This window comes from Entelurus aequoreus, linkage group LG28 (genome assembly GCF_033978785.1).
Source record: "Entelurus aequoreus isolate RoL-2023_Sb linkage group LG28, RoL_Eaeq_v1.1, whole genome shotgun sequence".
Lineage (NCBI taxonomy): Eukaryota > Metazoa > Chordata > Actinopteri > Syngnathiformes > Syngnathidae > Entelurus > Entelurus aequoreus.
This window is the reverse complement of record NC_084758.1, coordinates 15,395,169-15,416,295: the sequence shown is the minus strand read 5'-3', so window position 1 is coordinate 15,416,295 and position 21,127 is coordinate 15,395,169. Positions and strand designations below refer to the sequence as shown.

Below are 21,127 nucleotides of genomic sequence, written 5' to 3'. Positions count from 1 at the left end.
CTTAATCCCTTCATACAGACAGAGACTGAAACTGGCTAAACCTGTTATGAGGAACATTAAGTGTTTCACCGCCGAGTCTGTGGACGAGTTGCGTGCTTGTTGGGAAACGACAGACTGGGAGGCAATTGGAGCGGCCACGAACAATCTGGACGAGTATACGGACACTGACCTCATACATACAGTTCAATGAGGCGCGCATCATTCCAACGCGCACCAGGGTTTGTTATAACAACGACAAGCCCTGGTTCACACCCAAGCTCCGACAGCTGCGCAAGAAGAAGGAGGCTGCGTGGAGAAGCGGGGACCGAAGTACATACAGAGAAGCGAAGTACCACTTCACCAGGGAAGTGGAGAAAGCTAAATCTGTGTACTCTAACCGTCTACAGGAACAGTTCCGATCCAATGATTCTGCGGCAGTTTGGAGAGGTCTAAGGGCCCTTACGAACTATAAGCCCAAAACCCCCCAGGCCCTGAATGACCGGACTCTCGCTCAGGGCCTCAACACACATTACTGTCGTCATGAACGGCCTTCAGCTCATCAAAGCCATGCTCCCCCCACCATCACCCTCCTCACCAATGCCAGCACATCATTAAAGGAGTTAAAGGACTCAAAGGACTCCAATGACAGCACAGGACTCCAAAACATCATAAGACTGTAAAGACCCTCTCCATCAAAGAAGAGGATGTACGCCGGCAGTTCTTGAAGCTGAATACGCGGAAGGCCCCCGGGCCGGATGGTGTCTCCCCCTCCACTCTCAGACACTGTGCGGACCAGCTGGCTCCTGTCTTCACTGACATTTTTAACACCTCTCTGGAGCTATGCCGCGTGCCGTCCTGCTTTAAGACCTCTACCATTGTCCCTGTCCCCAAGAAAGCACGGATCACAGGACTAAATGACTACAGGCCGGTCGCGCTGACGTCTGTGGTCATGAAGTCCTTTGAGCGCTTGGTCCTGCCCCACCTCAAGGACATCACCGCCCCCCTCCTGGACCCACTGCAGTTCGCCTACAGAGCCAACAGGTCTGTGGATGATGCAGTGAGCCTGGCCCTCCACTTCATCCTGGAGCATCTGGACTCCCCAGGAACCTACGCTAGGATCCTGTTTGTGGACTTCAGCTCTGCCTTCAACACCATCCTCCCTGGACTGCTACGAGACAAGCTCTACCAGCTCAGCGTGCCCAACTCCCTCTGCAGTTGGATTAATGACTTCCTGACAGACCGAAGACAGCACGTACGGCTGGGGAAGATTGTCTCGGACAGTCGAACCACAAACACTGGTACTCCTCAGGGCTGTGTACTCTCCCCCTGGCTCTTCTCCCTGTATACAAACTGCTGCACCTCCAGTCACCAATCCTAAAAACTGCTCAAGTTTGCGGATGACACCACCCTCATCGGGCTCATCTCGAATGGCGATGAGTCCGCCTACAGGAGAGAGGTGGACCGGCTGACGTCCTGGTGCAGCCTTTATAAATGTCTAATGATAATGTCAATGAGGGACTTTTAATAACTGCTATGTTGAAATTGTAACTAATATGGATACTGTTGTTGATAATATTCATTTTTGTTTCACTACTTTTGGTTTGTTCTGTGTCGTGTTTGTGTCTCCTCTCAATTGCTCTGTTTATTGCAGTTCTGAGTGTTGCTGGGTCGGGTTTGTGTATTGTTTTGTTGGATTGATTAATTTAAAAATAAAAAAAAATAAAAAATGGATTTAAAAAAAATGAGAATCGATTCTGAATCGCACAACGTGAGAATCGCGATTCGAATTCGAATCGATTTTTTCCCACACCCCTATTAGGTATAATTATAGAATTAGGGCTGTAACAACTAATCGATTAAAAAAATAGTTGCGGATTAATTTAGTCATCGATTCGTTGGATGTATGCTACGCGCATGCGCAGGGGTTTTTAAAAAAAATAAAAATAAAATAAATATATATATATATTTTTTTTTAAATAAACCTTTATTTATAAACTGCAACATTTACAAACAGCTGAGAAACAATAATCAAAATAAGTATGGTGCCAGTATGCTGATTTTTTTTCAATAAAATACTGGAAAGGATAGAAATGTAGTTTGTCTCTTATCCGATTATTAATCGATTAATCAAAGTAATAATCGACAGATTAATCGATTATCAAATGAATCGTTAGTTGCAGCCCTATATTGAATACAATCAAAATCAACAGTAAGATGACAAATTCAGTGTTAATATTTGAGTGGGCCCCTCTGTGGTGGAAAAGGTGGGCTCTGAGGTCAAAAAGGTTAAGAACTCCTGCTGTGTAGCACTTTATATTTTTGTGAAGGTTTGTACACAATATAAACTTTTGTTGAGGCTGGAACGGATTATTCATATTTACATCAGTGTTTCCCATAAACTGCCAAGATACCTGTGGCGGTGGGGGCGTGGTCACCATGAAATCGAGTAATTTACATAATTTACTACAATATGATTTTCTCTAAAAAGGCTAAAAAAAATGTATACTTACTAATTAATAACAGTTTTGTTTTAAACGTCCATCCATCCATCCATTTTACAATATAATTACAACACTTTATGTACATATTTATATACAGATTTGAACAATAAGTTATTCACTGAAATATATTTATTAATTGTGGTTCTTACAAAAAATATATCTTATAAAATATAAAAGCTAAAATGTCTCTTAAAGCTCTTCCCCTTTAATTAGTGCATACTAAATAATTTAACTTTAGCCTACTACTACAACCATATTTTTTACCATCAACATTAAGTGAAACAGAGGCAGAGGTGTCCTGCCACAGTCAGTAACAAATAAACAGAAAACAGTAGTGGTCAAATACAAATAAGGCAACAAGAGAAGTATCCTACACTTCTCTTTTGTAAAGTAAATCTGAACAGCCTATATGGGCATCTACATCAACTATATGATTTGCCTGAGAAGCTGGACAGGACAAAAAAAAAAAAAAAAGACAAAAAAAAAAAGTATTTATTTATTTTTATTTGTGGCGGACGTAATTCTTTCGTGGCGGGCCACCACAAATAAATGAATGTGTGGGAAACACTGTACATGGTTTCTTATGGAGAAATGTGCTTTACTACGCAAACTCGGATTTCCAACCATGTTCAAAAACCGTGTTGTAGAGATTCATTTAGCCTACTAATGTGTATTTATAAATGGTTGATTTATATAGCCTATATAAATCAACCATTTATAAATGTTCAAAAACCAATTAAGTTTGTAGATAGAGGTTCCACTGTAGTGTCCAGCCGATCTCAACTCACCTGGTAGCTGGGATTGTCAATCATGGGGGCCTTCCACTTGCCCTTGTAGTCAGGGTTGTCCATCATCGGTCTCTTCCAGGCTCCGCAGCCGGGCGCCGCCTCGCAGGCGGGGTTAGGGATCTGAGGCGCCTCCCACTCGCCGTCCATGTCCTCGTCCCTGGAGGCGCAAGGCACACACACACCAAAAGGGGTCAGGGCGAGTGGCCGTTGGGAGTCATGTGACGGTCGCCGTGGTAACACACCAGTCTTCAGGTTTGACGGCATCGGGGTCTCCGATGTACTCCGGCTCGTCGTCCAACCAGCCTTCGGGTTTGACGGCGTTGTCGTCGGCGATCTGAGCGGGAGCGTCTTCATCCCTGGCACAAGTACGCACAAATTCAGATGTTTCTACAGACGCCTTCGAGTGGGTCATCTCCACAGCAACCAGACAAGAGACCAGCACTGACCAGTCTTCAGGTTTGACGGCGTCTGGGTCCTGGATCTTGGGCCTCTCGTCCCAGTCCTCGGGTTTGTGGTCGTCAGGGTCCTCGATCTCCGCCAGGGGGTTGATGGGGGGGCTCATGTCGGTCAGCATGTTGCCGCTGTTCACCACCGTCTGGTCCACCAGCACCTCAAAGCTGTTGTCTGGGTTCACCACTGGGGGGCGCCATGGCAACAAGTGAGTCACCAGCTCTGACACAATGTGTGTGTGCGCGTCTTACCCAGTGTGTACAAGTGTGTCTTCTTGTCCGTGTAGTACGTGCGCAGGTCTGCGTCAGGCTTCTTGGCGTGCTTCTCCTCATACTCCCCGGTTATGGGGTTCTTGTGTCGGAAGATGAAGTGCAGCTTGTAGTCCTCGCCGCATTTGTCCGGTCCGAACATGATGGTGTACGGCGTTTTGTCCACAAATTGGTCCTTAGCGCACACGCAAGGTCAACACAAAAGGTCAGTGCGGTCAAGCTAAAACGTTAAGACCACGTGATGCGTATTCACACTGACCAGGTCCAGGTCGGACGTCTGAGTCAGCAACTTGACGTAAGCACCGCCACAGTCGATACCGGACTGGAAGTTGACCTCGTACCTGGACACACAAAGGTTACACGGTTAACACATTGATCTTCCGCAACGTGGTTGTGTGTGTGTGTGTGTGTGTGTGTGTGTGCTTACTGAACAATGAGCGGGTCGTTGTCAAAGATGAAAGGTCGTAGAAGCTGTGCAGAAATGGCGTGATGTTTGGCTCGAGACTTGAGGACCAGACCTTTATCGCCGGGCAGCTTGCTGTCCTTCATCTCCTCCACCTCCCACTTGCCTGTCCATCATCATCGACATCATGTTTCAAACCAGAGGACATGGGGCGGAGGAGGGTTGCGCAATACTGACGATGTAAATGAAATCAATTTGGCCGACCACAGACATTTCGATTAGTGGAACCTAGTGTTGTCCCGATACTAATATTTTGGTACCGGTGGCAAAATGTATTTTGATACTTTTATAAATAATGGGCACCACAAAAAACGACATTATTGGCTTTATTTTAACAAAAAAAATCTTAGGGTACATTAAACATACGTTTCTTATTGCAAGTTTGTACTTAAAATAGTGAACATACAAGACAACTTGTCTTTTAGTAGTAAGTAAGCAAACAAAGGCTCCTAATTAGTCTGCTGGCATATGCAGTAACATATTGTGTCAATTATCATTCTAATTTGTCAATATTATTAAGGACAAGTGGTAGAAAATGAATTATTAATCTACTTATTCATTTACTGTTAATATCTGCTTACTTTCTCTTTTAACATGTTCTATCTACACTTCTGTTACAATGTAATAATCACTTATTCTTCTGTTTGGATGCTTTACATTAGTTTTGGATGATACCACCAATTTGGGTATCAATCCGATACCAAGTAGTTACAGGATCATACATTGGTCATATTCAAAGTCCTCATGTGTCCAGGGATATATTTCCTGAGTTGATAAACATAACATACATTTTCTTTAAATTAAAGAAGATTTTGTGATGCTAAAAAATATCGATGGAATCATAGTATCGACTAGATACTAGGGCTGCGGATCTTTGGGTGTCCCACGATTCGATTCAATATCAATTCTTGGGGTCACGATTCGATTATAAATCGATTTTTTCGATTCAACGCGATTCTGGATTCAAAAACGATATTTTTCCAATTCAAAAGGATTCTCTATTTATTCGATACATAGGATTTCAGCAGGATCTACCCCAGTCTGCTGACATGCAAGCAGAGTAGTAGATTTTTGTAAAAAGCTTTTATAATTGTAAAGGACAATGTTATATCAGCCGATTGCAATAATGTAAATTTGTTTTAACTATTAAATGAACCAAAAATATGACTTATTTTATCTTTGTGAAAATATTGGACACAGTGTGTTGTCAAGCTTATGAGATGCGATGCAAGTGTAAGCCACTGTGACACTATTGTTCTTTTTTTATTTTTTTTATTTTTATAAATGTCTAATGATAATGTCAATGAGGGATTTTTAATCACCATCAAAGTCACCCGCTAGAGAATGAAGAGTGCTTCAAACTCCGCATGTCAACAACTCCGTTCGGTGCCACACCAACAAAATGCCGAAGCAACTATTTCCACATAATAATAATAATAATAATAATACCTGGGATTTATATAGCGCTTTTCTAAGTACCCAAAGTCGCTTTACATGTTAAAAACCCATCATTCATACACACCTGGTGGTGGTAAGCTACTTTCGTAGCCACAGCTGCCCTGGGGTAGACTGACGGAACATCAACACCGTATGACATATACTATTTGATATGCAGCTCATTTTTATGTGACACTTATCGAAATATCTTGTGTGACATCATGCACAAAAGTGCACTTTATTTGTTTTTAACTATTGTAGTGGCGTTCTGTACAAAAAGTTCACTTTAATTTAGTGTTGTTTTGATATGTCATCTTAGTGACATCATGCACAAAAGTGCACTCATAGCTTGTTTTGAAATGTCTCTGACAATCTTGCACTTTGTTTTGAAATGACATGAATGTTTGTGCCACTGCTTAATAACTGTTTAATAAATACACTTTTGGTCAATTGACTTAGTTGTGATTTCCCTCTCTGCATGAAAGTTTAAAATGAGCATATATTAATGCAGTATGAAGAAGAATGTTTTAATGTAGACACATAGAATCATCACACTGTTGTGATAATATGCATCAAGTGTTCATTCAAGGCTAAGGCAAAATATGGAGATATATATCGTGTATCGTGACATGGCCTAAAAATATCGAGATATTAATAAAAGGCCATATCGCCCTGCCCTAGTAACAAGTAACTATAATTCATTTTTAAAAGTAATTTGAGAACACTAGTAGGAACAGTAATGTGGTGTTGAGTTTAAATTAAACCCTTTGGTTAAAATAACGTTACATATCATATACCGCGATGCAACCTAAAAATACCGGGGCATCAGTTTTGGTCCATATGCTCAAAGTGTACAAAACTTCACTAAAATATGGACTTTTGTGGAGGCAAGAGCTCATTATTCATATTTACATTGTTTCTTAGGGAGAAATTTGCTTCACTGTACAAACATTTCCATATACAAACCCCGTTCAAGAACCAGTTATGTTGGTAAATCGAGGCTTCACGGTATATCGCCATGTCGTGATAATGCGTGTTCATAAGACGTTCTAACGGTGTCCTGCCAAGGTCATTGCATCCTAAATGTAATGCAACATCCTTGCTAGTGAGCACGGCTAATGTGCCGCTTTTAAGTCACTGGCACTTGCCTCCATGGCGGTAAATAAACTAGGTTTCTTCCAAGTGGAAGACTGGAGGACGAGGAATAGCTCCTAAACAATGCGAGACTACACACTGCAAGGGACAAGAAGCCATGCTAACCACTAAGCTAGAGCTCTTGGATGTAAACACGGTTGGGCGGATTGGCACAAAAATCGACAGTAAAGTAAACAAGCATAAGCGTATCAGGAAATGGCTGAAATTGCAGTGATCACAGCAAAGTTAATTATTACAAAATCATTGTTTTTCTTATCGTTTACAAACTCAGGAAAGAAGTCTCTGGACAAAAGATTTAGATCACAACTAATACTTTGTATTTAAGTGAGGTTAAAAAAATGTTTACCGGTAACTTTCGAATCAATCAAGGATCTTGAAAATGTTAGGTGTTGGCATCAGAACTGGTGTTGATGTGCAACTACTTGGTATTGGATCGATACGCAAATTTGTAGTAATTCCCAAAACTAATGTCAAGTGTCAAATCAACAGCAAGTGGATTATAGTTTACAAAAATACTACAATGCATTGTACTACCGCAAACGGGACAAGCGGTAGAAAATGGATGGATTGATATGGCAGCAGTTAAATTTAGGAGCCATTGTATAATACAGTGGGTCTGTTTGTTTTTTTATCCTCACTCAAGGTGTGAGTGATGAATACAGTATTTGCTCACAGATGCCACATGGTGGTTGTTTGAGCACACTGCAGCTACTCCTGGAAGGCCCACTTCTTCATGCTTCAGTCACACAGTAATGAGGCAACAATACAGTAGTACCTATTGTACCTGTATATCACTATCACAAGAGGCTGCAATTTACAATATGCTCTCTCTCTCTCTCTCTCCAATTTAAAATCAATACATTACTTAAAAGAAAAACAACATTTCAATATATATATTTTTTTTGTCAATTAAGAATCGTTACAAAGAATCACTCTTCATTTGAAAATCAATTTTTTGACACCCCTAATAGATTAAAAAAAAAATTCATACAGTATAAAAAAAGACCTGTAGATTTTACAGTAAAAAACTGGCTACTCAGTTACCAGAATTTTACTGTAAAATATTCTGGGTTTTTTTTCTTTTCTTCTAACAACATATGGTAAATGGGTGAAAAAAACAGTAGCACTGTATGTTTGTTTTTACAGGGGAATTGTTTTTACAGGGGAAAAATGGCAGCTTCATTGCCAGAAGTTTACAGTAATATTTATGGTGGTAAATTGATGTAAATTTGGGGGGGACCACTTTTTTACCAGTAGCAGGTTTTTTTTAATTCTGGCAACTGAGGTGCCATTTTTTTTTTTTACCTTAACAAAAATGTAGCACCGTTTTCCCATTCAGCGCAATATACCATAAAAACAATAGATTTAATGCTAAAAACTGGCAGTTCAGTAAAAATACAACTTTCAATTTAGAGTAATATGCTGTACATTCCACCGTAAAGGCTATTGTATTTTATTATTATTGTGTGCTACAGTGTACAATTTGATGGATAACAGGCAGACATTAATTATTTTTCAATTTTGACAAAAAAAAAAGGTATGATTATATAATATTTATTGCAATATTGGGTACTATTAAAAGTTTAAAAAGGTATGCAATTTCAAGCAGTACCTTTTTCCCCCCGTCATAATAAGACAAAAACAAGGTATTTAGTTGACGCATATTTTTCCAGGCATTTGCGGGCCACATCTGGCACCTGTGATTGAGATTTTAGGCCACATGGTTTACCCTAGTGTTATAGGATGGAAATTGGGGGGTGCACTCACCATCATACTTGGCAATATCTTCATCGGTGTCCTCCTTCTTGGCGGACGACAGCACCCAACTGAAAGATGATTTGACAGGCGCTCACTATCTCTGTGCTTAGTTGCCTATGGAGGAGGGGGGGGCGTGCGCTCACCTGTCCAGTGTTCCCCGGTGGAAGGGTTCGGCAAAGAAGTGTTCTCCCTTGGGCTCTGGAGCCTTGTAGGTCACCTGCACAGGTTGAGACCCGACAGCATTGGCATGAGGGCTTAAAACTGAATTGAACGAGTGTAATGGTGCAACTCTGTCACACAGAGCTGCAGGAAGGGAGTGACGAGTGGAATTTGCATGCCAGGCCAGCAAATGTGTGCGTTTAAAAAGGTACGTCACATGCATGTAGAGATCCACCGGCTATATTTGGCACTTTGATGAATATCGTATCAGCCTTTTTTCTTTTTTTTACTACAACAGAAATATCAGAACTAGTATAAAAATATATCAGTTAAGTAGATAGTACCGTATTTTCCGGACCATAGGGCGCACTGCCGATGAATGGTCTATTTTTTGTGTGCTTTTTTCATATACAAGTCGCACCGCATTATTGGACCGTCAGATTGGCACAGTGGTGAAAGCCAGCTTTTTTTATTTACGTCAGCTGGATAAGGTTAAAAACCTTCTTTCTAGGCAACAGTTTGAGACAGTAATCCATGCCTTTATTACATCTCGGCTGGATTACTGTAACGCTTTATATTTTGGAATTAGTCAGTCCTCCCTCTCACGTCTGCAGCTGGTCCAAAATGCAGCTGCCCGACTTTTAACAAACACAAGAAAAAGAGAGCACATTACTCCTGTTTTAGCCTCCCTCCACTGGCTGCCTGTGTCTTTTAGAGTCCATTTTAAAATGATCTTACTTGTTTTTAAATCCTTACATGGTCTTGCCCCACCTTACCTCTCTGAGCTGCTCCACCTCTATGCCCCCACCCGGTCCCTCAGGTCAGCTGATCAGCTGATCCTGGAGGTACCCAAATCCAAGCGTAAGCTCAGGGGGGACAGAGCCTTCTCTGTTGCGGGCCCCAAACTCTGGAATGATCTTCCACTTCATGTGAGACAGGCCCCTTCTTTGGCTATTTTTAAGACCCTTCTTAAAACCCATTTTTATTCACTGGCTTTTAACCCAGCATGAGACTTTAAACTGTTTTTAACTTTTAACTTTTTTAACTGCTTTTTATCTAACAAAATTGTTCTTAGGGTAATTTTGTATTTGCTTTTTTAATGTGTATTTTACTTCTGTTTTAAATTTCATTTTTTAGTCTGTCCTTTGCCTTTATTTCTTTGTGGTGTACAGCCCTTTGTTTCTCAACTGTGGTTGTTTTTAAAGGGCTTTATAAATAAAGTTGGTATGGTATGGTATAAGGCGCATTAAATGAGTCACATTATTAATGTTTTTTTTCTAAATGTAAAAGACTTCCTTGTGGTCTACATAACATGTAATGGTGTTCTTTGGTCAAAATGTTGCATAGATGATGTTTTACAGATCATTTTCAAGCCGCTTTCTGACAATCTCTTCAGGATGCGCCGTTTTGTGGGCGGTCTTTTACGTGGCTCACCCTCGGCAGCGTCTTCTCCCCGTCATCTTTGCTGTAGCGTGCAAGGACGGGAGTGGAAGAAGTGTCAAAAGATGGAGCTAACTGTTTTAATGACATTCAGACTTTACTTCAATCAATAACGGAGCAGCATCTCCTATTACGCCGGAAATGTGTCCCGTGAAAAACCGTCCGACCGGAAATCTAATAACTAAAGTTCCTTGGGTGAATAATGTAAACTCGCTACACCGCTATGTTTTAGCGCTTTCATGGCGAGTTTACTGAGAGATATAAGTGAGAACTTTACACTACTTTATATTTGAAATGGCAACAGCGGAGGATAAATGTCACATAACAAGAAGATAGAGAAAAAGAAGTAGCTTATCGACTACGGTGTCGGCACGGACTACAAAGGCGGACGCGCACAATTTTTCAGGATTTATGCAGATCCCAAATACAGATCAGAAGGTAAGAAAAGTTGCTTTTGCACAATATTGCAAACAAAACGCCAGAATATGTCTTACCTTATACACACACCATAACAGGGTTTCCCACACATTCATTTTTTTGTGGCGGCCCGCCACGAAAGAACTACGTCCGCCACAAATAAAATAAAATAAAAATTTGTTTTAATTTTTTTTGTCCTCTCCAGCTTCTCAGGCAAATCATATAGTTGATGTAGATGCCCATATCGGCTGTTCAGATTTACTTTACAAAAGAGAAGTGTAGGATACTTCTCTTGTTGCCTTATTTGTATTTGACTTTATTAAATGTATTTATATTAGAAACACAACATGTGTATATAACAAAGGGTGCAAAGTCTGCAGGCAGTAGGAAACACATGGTTAAGTGTAGGGAGTAAAACTGATGGCAGTCTAAAGTTCAAGATTTTTGGAGCTCTTTGTTCAGTGGATCAGATGTTTGATGAAGCTCTGTGTCTATCTACCACCACTACTGTTTTCTGTTTATTTGTTACTGACTGTGGCAGGACGCCTCTGCCTCTGTTTCACTTTATGTTGCTGGTAAATAATATGGTTGTAGTAGTAGGCTAAAGTTAAATTATTTAGTATGCACTTATTAAAGGGGCAGAGCTTTGAGACATATTAGCTTTTATATTTAATAAGATATATTTTTTGTAAGAACCACAATTAATAAATATATTTCAGTGAATAACTTATTGTTCAAATCTGTATATAAATATGTACATAAAGTGTTGTAATTATATTGTAAAATGGATGGATGGATGGACGTTTAAAACAAAACTGTTATTAATAAGTATACATTTTTTGAGCCTTTTTAGAGAAAATCAAATCATTGTAGTAAATTATGCAAATTACTCGATGATGTCATGGAACCACGCCCCCACAGGTATCTTGGCAGTTTATGGGAAGCACTGCATAATAATACTTCTATGTTGAAGCACAGTACAAGCGGTGCGGCTTCATAGCTTACCAAAGACGTACTAAAACATTTTGATAGATTTTTGAGCGCCGTGTGTAATGTTCTATATTTTCAATGGAACATATGAAATGTTGGTGTTTACTTGAGTCACATTGCCATCGTATTGAAGTCTACACTTATCTCTTATGTTTGACTGCCATCTACTGGTCACAATTATCATTACACCATGTACCAAATAAAATAGCTTCATGGTGGGTAAGCTCAACCAAACTTATTCCTTAGATTAGGCGCACTGTCGAGTTTTGATGAAAAAAAAAAAAACTGATTTTAAGTGCGCCTAATAGTCCGGAAAATATGGTAATCTCATTGTAAATAATCCCCAACCTTGTTTTGATAGTAGACAAGGCCTTTATTTCAGTTCTTGTGAGAATTCTTCTCCGGTCTGCTCAGCTACGTTCATGTGTGGTCTCCCTCCTGCATCTACATCTTAGTCTACCTGTCAAAACTTGCATTTCCTCCTGGGATATCCAGTTTTTGTCCTTCCTGACGTCTTCCCAGTCCCGTATTTTTAGTATTTATTTATTTTTTGCTACTGCAGCGATAGGGTGGCTAAAAAAGCCTCCATCGTCAACACTCGGAGCAAGCGCTCATTAAAAGGAGCGCGCAGTTTTATGTTCCGTGAGTCAATCAAACAATAACGTGACAGATGGATGGACATGAAGACGACAAAAGAAATCTCCGCCAAAAATCCAAACTTTGCGTAAATATCTTGACTAATTATCGTATTAGTAAAGAGCAGGCAGCAGCTCACACATTCTCATACTTTCTGTAACATCCAGGAAGAAATGATGTCAGCTAGCTCGAAAAATGTCTCAACTATATGAAGGAGCCCAGAATTGTTTTTATTTATTCAATTTAGTTTATTGAAATGTTCCTCACAAGGAAAATCTTACAATGTAATACATTTATAAACTGCTATTTAATTGTATAACATTTAGTAGATTGTGAGTTATGGTGATGAAGGGAAATGCCATATTTTCCCAGGAGAATTTACATACTTTGAAATGCACACGTAATAAGCGTATTGCTGCTAAATTAAGCACAACATTAGCGCCGCATAAAAACTATGTTGCTACTGGTCCCACGTTTCCCAACAACAATAATAAAAAAAAAAAAGTGTTAAAAAAACAATTCAAAGTCTTGTCCAGCTACTTCAGACTATAAGCCGCTACTTTTATCCTACGCTTTGCATCCTGCGGCTTTTAAAACGGTGCGGGTAATTTGAAAATTTTACTTCACTAACGGCCATGATGTTTTGTGCTCAAAAGATGTCATTAAACCACAAGCAGAGACACTCAAAAGGTGTGTTATTGTTTGTGATATGGGGCTATCTTTTGGACGAGTCAATTATTGCAGGTGATGCGAATTTGAAAATGTACTTACTGTTTTAATGCGTTGAACCGAAAATAAAACCAGCCATAGCGATTCTGCTCGAAAGGATTATTAATTCATCACTCCGAGCAACGCTTATAAGTTTTCCAATATAACTAAAACAATTTATAACTTACTAAACCGTCCCATAAGTGATGTCTGTAGGAGTCTTTTCATGCATATTTGTACATACACTACCGTTCAAAAGTTTGGGGTCACCCAAACAATTTTGTGGAATAGCCTTGATTTCTAAGCACAAGAATAGACTGTCGAGTTACAGATGAAAGTTCTCTTTTTCTGGCCATTTTGAGCGTTTAATTGACCCCACAAATGTGATGCTCCAGAAACTCAATCTGCTCAAAGGAAGGTCAGTTTTGTAGCTTCTGTAACAAGCTAAACTGTTTTCAGATGTGTGAACATGATTGCACAAGGGTTTTCTAATCATCAATTAGCCTTCTGAGCCAATGAGCAAACACATTGTACCATTAGAACACTGGAGTGATAGTTGCTGGAAATGGGCCTCTATACACCTATGTAGATATTGCACCAAAAACCAGACATTTGCAGCTAGAATAGTCTTTTACCACATTAGCAATGTAGAGAGTGTATTTTTTTTTAAGTTAAGACTAGTTTAAAGTTATCTTTATTGAAAAGTACAGTGCTTTTCCTTAAAAAATAAGGACATTTCAATGTGACCCCAAACTTTTGAACGGTAGTGTATAATGTAATTAACCTAGCGTCATTAGCATGCTAACACTTCCGGGTGTGTGTTACTACTACTAACTTACAAAGGCATTCTTTTTGTGTTGTTTGTTTCACAAATTCCTCAGTATATTCACCAAGATGCCACCATGGACTTATTGAGTCTGTTTAGCTGATTGGAGAGCTAGCTTGCGCAGCTAGTGGGTCCATGACTTGGGACTTAGACAAACTTTATTGATCCACAAGGGAAATTTTTCCACACAGTAGCTCAGTTAGAAAAGGATGGAAAGGATAAGGACGGAAGGATAATGCAGGTATAAAGTAGACTAAAAATGTACCATAGTAGCAATATAAAATATATGTAATATTTACATATTATATATACACAGTATAATATATACTAATATATTATATTTTTACATAGGGCTGGGCGATATATCAAGTTTGTAAGATATATTTTTAAACAAGATATGAATTAGGAAAATTTCGTAATATTGATATAATTCATATCACGTAAAAATGACCAAACGCCGCTTATTTGTTGAGTTCCTTGTTCTCCACCGCTCCTCTCTCCTTCTCATGGGCTACTAAACCCCTCCCCTTCCTCAACTATGATGAGTCACGATTGGTTAGGGACAGGCCAATCAGAGGCAAGATACGGCAGGTCATCGAACCAGGAAGGGAAATCACAAAGTTCCTGCCTGCAAATGTATTTTTTGTATCCGAGTTTGATACATTTTGTAATATTTGCACAGCTACGTTATTTATTTTACGTGGAAATAATATTTTTCCATTTTATATATGTTATGTAATTCTGTACTACTTAAACCGTTTCTTTTCTGAGCTGTTAATACCCATCTTGACTAGCTGAGTTAATAAAAGTATCACTGACTGTTTATAGTACAGTTCTCATTCACTTCAATTTCACCGAATATCCCCCAAAAATGAATATCTTTATATGTATACCGTATTTTTCGACTATAAGTCGCAGTTTTTTTCATAGTTTGACAGGGAGTGCGACTTATACTCAGGAGCGACTTGTGTGTGAAATTATTAACACATCACCGTAAAATATCAAATAATATTATTTAGCTCATTCACGTAAGAGACTAGACATATAAGATTTCATGGGATTTAGCGATTAGGAGTGACAGATTGTTTGGTAAACATATATCATGTTCTATATGTTATAGTTATTTGAATGACTCTTACCATAATATGTTATGTTAACATACCAGGCATGTTCTCAGTTGGTTATTTATGCCTCATATAACGTACACTTATTCAGCCTGTTGTTCACTATTCTTTATTTAATTTAAATTGCCTTTCAAATGTCTATTCTTGGTGTTGGGTTTTATAAAATACATTTGATAATAATAATAATAATACCTGGGATTTATATAGCGCTTTTCTAAGTACCCAAAGTCGCTTTACATGTAGAACCCATCATTCATTCACACCTGGTGAACGAATGATGAAATTTCCCCCAAAAATGCGACTTATACTCCAGTGCGACTTGTGTTTTTTTCCTTCTTTATTATGCATTTTCGGCCGGTGCGACGTATACTCCGGAGCAATTTATAATCCGAAAAATACGGTAATATATACAACTTCTGTTTTGTTTGATCAGCCGTTTTACTGCCGTGTTACAGACACCGTTTGGAAACAATTAAGGTATGTAAATAAATATTTACAATATATTTCTGTGTAAATAACTCATTTCACAACGTATACATCCGCGGCTTATATATGGAAATATATTTTCTATTCGAAAATGTAGTGGGTGTTTCTTATATACCGGAGCGCTCTATAGTCTGGTATTTGTTTAGATAACTTTTACTGCAAATATCCGTTATCTGCCTCCTTGACTACCGTATTTTTCGGACTATAAGTCGCAGTTGCGACTTATACTCAGGAGCGACTTATGTGTGAAATTATTAACACATTACCGTACAATATCAAATAATATTATTTAGCTCATTCACGTAAGAGACTAGACGTATAAGATTTCATGGGATTTAGCGATTAGGAGTGACAGATTGTTTGGTAAACGTATAGCATGTTCTACATGTTATAGTTATTTGAATGACTCTTACCATAATATGTTACGTTAACATACCAGGCACGTTCTCAGTTTGTTATTTATGCCTCATATAACGTACACTTATTCAGCCTGTTGTTCACTATTCTTTATTTATTTTAAATTGCCTTTCAAATGTCTATTCTTGGTGTTGGCTTTTATCAAATAAATTTCCTCCAAAAATGCGACTTATACTCCAGTGCGACGTATATATATATATATATATATATATATATATATATATATATATATATATATATATATATATATATATATATATATATATATATATATATATATATATATATATATATATATATATATATATATATATATATATATATATATATATATGTTTTCCTTCATTATGCATTTTCAGCCGGTGCGACGTAAACTCTGGAGCGATTTATAATCCAAAAAATACGGTAATATATACAACTTCTGTTTTGTTTGATCGGCCGTTTTACTGCCGTGTTACAGACACCATTTGGAAACAATTAAGGTATGTAAATAAACATTTACAATATATTTCTGTGTAAATAACTCATTTCACAACGTATACATCTGCGGCTTATACCGGTAGTCCAGTGCAGCTACTAATGGAAATCTATTTTCTATTCCAAAATGTAGTGGGTGTTTCTTATATACCGGAGCGCTCTATAGTCCGGTATTTGTTTAGATAACTTTTACTGCAAATATCAGTTATCTGCCTCCTTGACTACTAATAATGGTGATTGTATTGGCTTTGAAAAAAAACACATTGGTCAATCTCATGCCATGTGTCTTTATGAAACCATCTGCATTAAGACCAGTTTTCAAATGTTTGCGGACACGTTCAGCGGTTTTCACGGCCAATCAGCCGACTTACTTTGGGAGCGGGTGGAGCTTTGGGAGGCGCCTCGTCGTCGTCGTCGTGCAGGTGTTCGTCCAGCTCGTCATCCGATCTCACCATGTCCACGTCCATTTCCATGTCGTCCTCCACATCCATGTCTTCTTCGTGGTGGTGCTCGGCTCGACAAAGGGGGGCCAGGCCGAGGCAAAGGACGCCGGTCGCCAAGGCAACGCACAACCACACCCTCCGATCCATCGTCTGCAGAAAGAGATACACACGAGCTCTTTTGATTTGAAGGTTTATTTTCAGCGACGCACGTCATCCGTGCATCGACTAAAATAGAGGCATGTCAACATGTTTAATGAGCCTTCATTAAAGAAAAGCGGTTACCATGGCACCCGTTCACCACCACAGTAACCAGCCAGCACCCACAGGACAAGTAGCGCCCACAGGGATACTGCGCACACACACACGGCGTGAAAACAAACAAAAACATTCTGGGTCCTTGCAGAGGTCACATGACTTGCCTAAAACCCATGAAGCTGCCGTCAGAGCAGCGTGATAGCCCACACACGTTAATCAGATTAGCTCACAGGGGGATTAACAGCGACTGTCGGTTAGCTTAGCATCGCAGCCGCCCACGTGGTGGACAATTTAACTCAAATGGGTGCCAAGACCCCTACAGTGTCAGAGACGCCAAGAGGTCCCACCCTGATTGGCTAAGGCAGGAAAACAGACCTCAACTGGAAAACGTCCATGTTTGTTCACTCCCGATGTGTCAAATTAGCAACACAAAATGGTCGGACACCAGTCGAGTCATCCAAGTGGTGCACCGAGATTTAAAACAGCTCATTTCCTGCACCGGTGAAAACAAATACAGACACCGAGCCCTCATTATTAGCACTAAACATTAACACATGTGAATGAATGAAGGAATGCATTAATGTCAACATTCAACAGGCAGGTTGAAGCGGATCCACCGGACAGACTGGATCCAAACACGGGGAAAAAGAGGTTGGGTGGCCTTTGGTCTCCTAGCAACTACCAGGATGGGCAGGGATATAAAAGATTACAGTTATATCCTCTTTATCTACACTCTGACAATGTTACAACGCAACTCTCCATGCTGACACTTCCTAAAGGTGATAATCAGGAGCAGTCTAATGCAAGCCTGGGCAATTATTTTGCCTCGGGGGGTCAAATTGAGAAAAAAAAAATGTGTCTGGGGCCCAGTATATCTGATTTTGAGGAACAAAACCTCATAATAATGTCTGATTGAACACTAAAAACGTTATAACAGACCGCCTTAAAAACGGAATTACTTTTTTTTTTTTTACTAAATGAAACACCCAGAATGTACATGAAAATAAAGAATGTGAGATTTACAATATTAACTATGAACGATAAAACACTGAATATTGACAACGTATGAAAGTCACACCCCCTCTCGATCGACATATTTTACAATCAAGCGAAACGTAACTAACAGCGAAATATAAACGCTAAGGGTAAAAAAATAAAATTAAAAAAAACCCACCTACAATCTGATACATCAATCAGCTTTTATTTTGACTCGGGGGGTCAAATTTAGAGGAAAAAATGTGTCTGGGAGCCGGTATATCTATTTTTAGGAACACTAATAAAAAACCTCACAATAATGTCTGATTGAATGCTAAAAACGTTATGACAGACCGCCTTTAAACCGAATTGTATATTTTTTTACTAAATGAAACAGAATGTACATGAAAATAAAGAATGTGGGATTTACAATATTAACTAGGAACGATTAAACACTGAATATTAACATATGAACGCCACACCCCCTCTCGATCGACATATTTACAATCAAGCAAAACGTAACTAACAGCGAAACAAACGCAAAGGGTAAAAAAACAAACAAAAAAAACACCTACAATCTAAAATATCACTCAGCTTTCATTATGACTCGGGGGGTCAAATTTAGAGGAAAAAATGTGTCTGGGGGCCGGTATATATATTTTTAGGAACACTAATAAAAAACCTCACAATAGTGTCTGATTGAATGCTAAAAACGTTATAACAGACCGCCTTTAAACCGAATTGTATATTTTTTTACTAAATGAAACACAGAATGTGCATGAAAATAAAAATGTGGGATTTAGAATATTAACTATGAACGATAAAACACTGAATATTGACAACATATGAACGCCACACCCACACTCGATCGACATATTTTACAATCAACAAACACAGCAAAATATGAACGCGAAGGGTAAAAAAAAAAACCCACCTACAATCTGATATATCACTAAGCTTTAGAACTTTGTTGTGAAAATCTCCTTCCGCGTCTGTCCCTGACACCCGCATTTCAGGCTCTGGAAACAAACCACGCCCACACTGCTTGGTGCCTCCTCTGAGCTGCTGTGACTTAGATTACCAGAGTAACTGATTAGATGACCATAGTAGCTAGTATATCATGCAAAAGCACAGATTGCAACCATTGAAATACTTTGTATAGTTAGGACTTAGTCATTTGAAAACATCACATCACATCATAATGGCAGCTAGAGTTTCCATCTTAAAGATCTAAAATCTGTTTTGGGAATGTCCGGCGGGCCAGATTGAAAAGCTTAACGGGCTGCATGTGGCCCCCGGGCCTTAATTTGTCCAAGTCTGGTCTAATGCCATGAGTAGTCAGTGTTGGCGTCAACGCACTTTTCGTGTCTTTTTACGCATTGAAATCGGAAAGGAAGCGCATTTCCGTAAGTCTGCGCGTCCCTAGGACGCAGAGTTTTATTTGTTTTGTTTTTTACCAACCCTGCCTTCTCCGCATCAAAACTGCAGTTTGCTTGTTTTTTTAAAATGTATTGATTATCGCTTTCCGGCAGTGGTTTGTTTTGTTTATTGTGACGGTGTGCTCTTATCACGCCGTCACTTGAGGACCAGCACGTGGAATAAAAATGCTTACAGGTGAAATGTTTTTTCTTTAAAACTGTCATAGGTCAAAACATAATGTTGACTCAAAATCAATGTTTTTTTAATTAATTATTGACCTATCCAAGGCTCAGATTACCTCAAATGAAATATTCCACTTTGAAAAATAGTTTTTGTGGAAGATTTTGCATATTTTGTGTGTTTGCCATTAAAAAAAAAAATTCTTTGACAAAATGGGCAGAAAACAAACAAAACATAAAAATAAAAAAACACTTATAGAATTGAGGGATAGATGTGAAGTTGACGTAGACTCTATAGAGATTTAAAGGCCTACTGAAACCCACTACTACCGACCACGCAGTCTGATAGTTTATATATCAATGATGAAATCTTAACATTATAACACATGCCAATACGGCCGGGTTAACTTATAAAGTGACATTTTAAATTTGCCGCTAAACTTCCGGTTCGAAACGCCTCTGAGGATGACGTATGCGTGTGACGTAGCCCGGCGAACACGGGTATGCCTTCCACATTGAAGCCGATACGAAAAAGCTCTGTTTTCATTTCATAATTCCACAGTATTCTGGACATCTGTGTTCGTGAATCTGTTTCAATCATGTTCATTGCATTATGGAGAAGGAAGCCGAGCAAGCAAAGAAGAAAGTTGTCGGTGCGAAATGGACGTATTTTTCGAACGTAGTCAGCCACAACAGTACACAGCCGGCGCTTCTTTGTTTACATTCCCGAAAGATGCAGTCAAGATGGAAGAACTCGGATAACAGAGACTCTAACCAGGAGGACTTTTGATTTGGATACACAGACGCCTGTAGAGAACTGGGACAACACAGACTCTTACCAGGATTACTTTGATTTGGATGACAAAGACGCAGACGTGCTACTGTGAGTATGCAGCTTTGGCTTTTTTTTGCGTATGTACGTAACTTTTTTAAAATATATAAGCTTTATGAACCTTGGGTTAGGTGAACGGTCTTTTGGGCTGAGTGATTGTGTGTGTTGATCATGTGTTTGAATTGTATTGGCGTGTTCTATGGAGCTAGGAGCTAGCAGAGGAGCTAGGAGCTAGCATAACACGTACCGTACCGTACGTGCGCGTCACGTACGTAACTTTTTAAAAATATATAAGCTTTATGAACCTTGGGTTAGGTGAACGGTCTTTTGGGCTGAGTGATTGTGTGTGTTGATCAGGTGTTTGAATTGTATTGGCGTGTTCTATGGAGCTAGGAGCTAGCAGAGGAGCTAGGAGCTAGCATAACAAACACGCAGGTGTTATTATGCAGGATTAATTTGTGGCATATTAAATATAAGCCTGGTTGTGTTGTGGCTAATAGAGTATATATATGTCTTGTGTTTATTTACTGTTGTAGTCATTCCC

The 21,127-nt window shown here is 39.2% G+C and overlaps 1 protein-coding gene across 1 annotated transcript in view; it reads right to left on the bottom strand.

Moving 5' to 3' along the window:
- canx (calnexin) overlaps positions 1 to 21,127 on the bottom strand; it is a 40,282-nt gene that overhangs the window by 14,555 nt on the left and 4,600 nt on the right. Inside the window, exons 2-10 of the mRNA XM_062040017.1 lie at positions 16,852 to 17,073; positions 8,944 to 9,017; positions 8,810 to 8,868; positions 4,415 to 4,556; positions 4,247 to 4,328; positions 3,970 to 4,162; positions 3,715 to 3,904; positions 3,511 to 3,624; positions 3,269 to 3,425 (exon numbers count right to left, since the gene is read on the bottom strand). Coding sequence (XP_061896001.1) covers positions 3,269 to 3,425; positions 3,511 to 3,624; positions 3,715 to 3,904; positions 3,970 to 4,162; positions 4,247 to 4,328; positions 4,415 to 4,556; positions 8,810 to 8,868; positions 8,944 to 9,017; positions 16,852 to 17,070 — 1,230 coding nt within the window. The 5' untranslated portion in view covers positions 17,071 to 17,073. The remainder of the gene's footprint in view (positions 1 to 3,268; positions 3,426 to 3,510; positions 3,625 to 3,714; positions 3,905 to 3,969; positions 4,163 to 4,246; positions 4,329 to 4,414; positions 4,557 to 8,809; positions 8,869 to 8,943; positions 9,018 to 16,851; positions 17,074 to 21,127) is intronic.